The sequence below is a fragment of the Myotis brandtii genome, unplaced genomic scaffold (assembly GCF_000412655.1).
Source record: "Myotis brandtii unplaced genomic scaffold, ASM41265v1 scaffold1408, whole genome shotgun sequence".
Classification (NCBI taxonomy): domain Eukaryota; kingdom Metazoa; phylum Chordata; class Mammalia; order Chiroptera; family Vespertilionidae; genus Myotis; species Myotis brandtii.
In genome coordinates, this window is record NW_005355029.1 from 370,356 (window position 1) to 374,491 (window position 4,136).

Below are 4,136 nucleotides of genomic sequence, written 5' to 3' on the forward strand. Positions count from 1 at the left end.
AGCATGGCCTGTGTGTGATTGTTGACGTGGGCCCAAGCCACCACTTAGAGGCCGGGCTCCTGTAGTGGAGACACACCTGGTGGGGAAACTGTAACTGCATTTCTGTGGGCTCCTCTCAGGACTCGGGGGCAGGCGGGGCGGTGTCACCTGGAGAGGGCAAGTGAACGGGGAACCCTGCCTTGTGCTTCCTCACGCAAATGTTTTCCTGGTTCCTAGGTGCCTTCGGGATATTTGCAAGTTTCTCATCTTGCTCATTCCACTGCTCCTCTTACTCGGTGAGTAGGTGTGACTGCGCTCCCTGGGAGGTGCCTCGGGAGCGTTGGCATCTGTGCCCTTTGTGGGAGGCGGTGTGCCTGGGCCGACCGCCTGGTTTTCTCTCCTTCAAGGTGCCGGCCTTTCCTTACGAGGCCAGGACGGCTTCCTCTCCCTCCTGCCTGTGTTCAACTGGACACACACCCTCAGAACACAGAGGGTGGATGACCCCAAAGACATGTTCACACCTGAGACTTCTCACCTGAGCCAGCCTCCAGAGGTAACCAGTTAAAAGCCCTCACCTGGCCTTGCAGGTGCAGGGGTGCCCTGTTTTAGGAAATACTTTTAAATATCAAGCTCCTTAAATGCTCTGAAATAGTACAGATAATGCATCTGTAAAGTAACCTCCTAATCCAGTTAATTTAACTTGAAAAATAGAGTGCTCATTGCTAGGGAAATATAGAAAGCACAGAGAGGAAATGAACACCACCACTAGCTTGCCATGTAGGGACTCCACTGATGGGCATGTTTGCATATTTTCCTTTCATGTATCTGTGTGCGTTATAGTTGACATTTTGCTGTCATATTCTGTCTTGGAGTTTTTTGGGGGGTTTGTTAAAGATTTTTTATTGATTTTTAGAGAGAGAGGAAGGGAGAGGGGGAGAGAGAGAGAGAGAAAGAGAGTGACACATCGATGGGCTGCCTCCCGCACACCCCCTACTGGGTGGAGCCCGAAACCTGGCACGTGCCTCGGCCGTGAATGAAGTGGCGACGCCTGGGTGCACAGGATGACCCAGCCACAGCCACTCCGGCCAGGGCTCTGCTTTCAGCTTTGGCCTGCCCGGTGTTTGATGTCTCACTCGCGTTGCTGTGGGAACGTCCCCTTCCTGCTTTAGGGTGCTGCGGAGGCGTCTCCCTGGCGTTGGATGAGTGAGGTGGAGAGGCAGGTGACCTCTCTGTCCGGACAGTGTCAGAGCCGCGACGAGAAGCTTCGAGAACTGACAGCTTCGCTCCAAAAGCTGCAAGTGCGGGTGGACCAGATGGACGACGGGGGTGCCGGGGTGTCGTCCCTGGTGACAAGCGTGGTGGGGCAGCACTTGAAGGACCTTGGAGCCAGTGGGCTGCTGGGCTCCCAGGTGAGGCATTTCCCTCTGGGGCCATGGTCAGGAGGACACAGCGTGGGCCTGGCCCTGCTCTTCCTGTTGGACCTTAGGGCGTCGGCATCAGTGTGCGGAGGGCAGGCTGGCGTTCTTTCCTGAGAACACCAAGTCATTAGACATGCGCTCAGCGGGCGTGGCTCCACGGGGAGGGCGGGGGGCAGCACTGGTCACAGCTCTGCGTGGCTGTGCCGCCGGGCGAGCTCAGAGTCCCACCCGGAGCCTGGGTCCCCCGAGCATCTAGCTGAGGCCCGAGTGCTCTCCCAGCACGGACGCTCGTGACAGGGAGCTCCCACACAAGAGGGTGGCCAGCAGGCCGCCCCTCGTGCATACGGCTCATTTGCGTTCTCTTTAAAGAAGAAAATGACCTGTAGAAAAGGCAGGATCCGTTTCTCTGGAGTTGAGATCTAAGTCTGGTTGGCTCAGTACGCTTGGCCCTCTGTTCTTGGCCACCTCCGACGTTTGCCTGAGCACTGGTCACGGTGACCCCAGAGGGAACCCCAGCTTGTCGGGGGCAGCCACGTGGGTGTCTTTTCTCCTCGGGTCTCCGACGGCGGTGGAGACGAGAGCCTGGTTGGTGGGTGGTGAGCCTTCCAGGTGCTCTGCCACGTGGTGACCAGACGCTCTCCATACTCGGGCATTTTGTGTGGAAATAACGTGCCAGGGTTTTGTTGGTTTGTCGCTTACCTTTCTCCACCATTTGTTCTCATTTCTCTCCAAGGCCGACGCGGTGACCTCCCACCACGAGCAGTTATCGCGCATCTCAGACCTGGAGGACCTTCTGGGGAAGCTGGCGGGAAAGTTGGAGGTATTCCTTCTATTCCTTCTCGTCATGTGGCCTCGGCAACGTGCTCTCCTACGTGAGAGCCCACGGGGGTCGGTGTTCGCACGCCCCGGCCTTGGAAGTGCCCTTTCGGGGCATCTGCTGCCGTCCCTCATGGACGTGAAGGAGGCCTCTCCGGCCGCAGGGTTTCCCTGGGAGGTTCCGTGTGTGGCTGTGATGCTTCATGAGCATGTCCAGCTCATGGTCCGAGGTGTCTTTCGAGGGGAGGCCTGCACCCAGGGATCGGCCAGGCCACAGGGCAGGGCTGCAGACGCCAGGGGCCGGCTGAGTCTGTGCCTCCTGTTTGTCACAGCCACCTCCAGAGGCACCTTGTGTGCAGACGAGAGGGAAAGTCTGTGTCTCAGATGCTGATGGAGACAGAGGACAGAGGCCAGGCGCTGGGCTGGCACAGAGCAGGGCATAACAGGAGGCTGTCAGCTGACCCAGGGGGAGGCAGGGCACAGCCACGACCGAGTCAGAGCGGTGAGGCCCACCCAGCAGGTGGGAGAAGTCCTGCTGCTGAGGCAGGGCTCACTGTCTCCTGGGCCTGAGGCTGCGAGAAGGCCTGTCCGCCTGGCACAGAGCCCGTGCCTGCGCTTTGAGCGGATCCTGCCACCCCCCTTTGTGTGGGCGTGTGTGTTCCTGTCCTGTGCTGCCATGGAGGTGACCGTCAGGGCCCTGGGCTGGTCCGGAGCCGCAGATGTAGGACATGCACCAGCTGCTCCTCTGTGACTGCTCCTCTCTCAGTGTCTGGAAAGCAAACCCGCCCCTCCAGCCGGCAGCCGGGCTGGGGCTGTAGGGGAGGAACCCAGGCAGACCTGTGGCTTTACACTGCGTAGGTGTGTGTAGTCAACCACACGGGTGGCTTCATGAAGAGCCAGCATGGCATCGTGAAAACAGATGGTTTCTCGTACCTTCTAGGCCATCCAGAGGGAACTGGAGCAGACCAAGCTGAGGACAGAGAGGTAGGAGGCTCAGATGCGCCAGGTTCGTCGTGTCGTGGGGCTGCCACCTGGGGTGACGAGCTCCGGAGGAACACAGAGCTGTGTGTCTTCCTGGGAAGGGCCTGTTGGGTCTGCTGCTCTCCTCGCAGCACCCCAAGGGCAGGGCACCCCTTTGACCTGGAGTGCTTGGAGGGCCACCCTCGGGGCACAGATAAACCCAGGCTCATGTCACAGTGGGGGGCTCGGTGCCTGGAGATCTCTGGCACGTGGGCATCGAAGCTCAGCCCTTGTCCTATGGGCAGGGCCTGCGTGTGAAACGGCCTTTGCACCACACTGCAGCTGGCCCCTCGGAGCAGGGCTCCAGCCCTTCTAGCTGTCCCTCTGCTGTCCAAACAGCCTGGTGCCTCGGCAGGTCCTGGGCTCCTCACTGCGCCCCGTGCATCCCTCTACAGCCAGCCCTCCCCGAGCCCTCGGACACTGGACTCCCCTTCTCACTCTTCACTCCTTAGTTTCATCACACAAGCCCCTCCCCCGCCCTCTGGGTTGTCTAAATACAATACTTCACCCTTCGTTGCTCAGTGATTCCTGAGGCTCAACTGGGGACCCTGTCCCCTCTGGCTGCTGTGTCTGGCCTGCGGTCGGGCTGGACACGTGTGCTGTGTGTCTGTGTCTGTGGTGTGTCTGTGTGTGTGCCCGCCCGGCGGTCCAGCTGGACCCAGTGTGTCTGTGTGTCTGTATCTGGCTGGCGGCCAGGCTGGACCCGGTGTGGTGTGTGTGTCTGTGTCTGTGTGTGTGCCTGTGTGTCTGTGTGTGTGTGTCTGGCTGGCGGCCGGGCTGGACCCGGTGTGGTGTGTGTGTGTGTGTGTGTGTGTGTGTGTGCGCTGTGTGTCTGTGTGCTGTCTGTCTGTGTGCTGTGTCTGTGTGCTGTGTGTGTGTGCTGTGTGTCTGTGTGTTGTGTGT

At 59.6% G+C, this 4,136-nt stretch overlaps 1 protein-coding gene across 13 annotated transcripts in view; it reads left to right on the forward strand.

Moving 5' to 3' along the window:
• Positions 1-4,136, forward strand: part of SUN1 (Sad1 and UNC84 domain containing 1) — a 53,036-nt gene that overhangs the window by 39,894 nt on the left and 9,006 nt on the right. For all 13 annotated transcript variants that reach the window (XM_005860834.2, XM_014535253.1, XM_005860833.2 and 10 more), the window contains 5 exons: positions 217-275; positions 387-532; positions 1,149-1,388; positions 2,131-2,217; positions 3,154-3,197. In XM_005860834.2, coding sequence (XP_005860896.1) covers positions 217-275; positions 387-532; positions 1,149-1,388; positions 2,131-2,217; positions 3,154-3,197 — 576 coding nt within the window. The remainder of the gene's footprint in view (positions 1-216; positions 276-386; positions 533-1,148; positions 1,389-2,130; positions 2,218-3,153; positions 3,198-4,136) is intronic.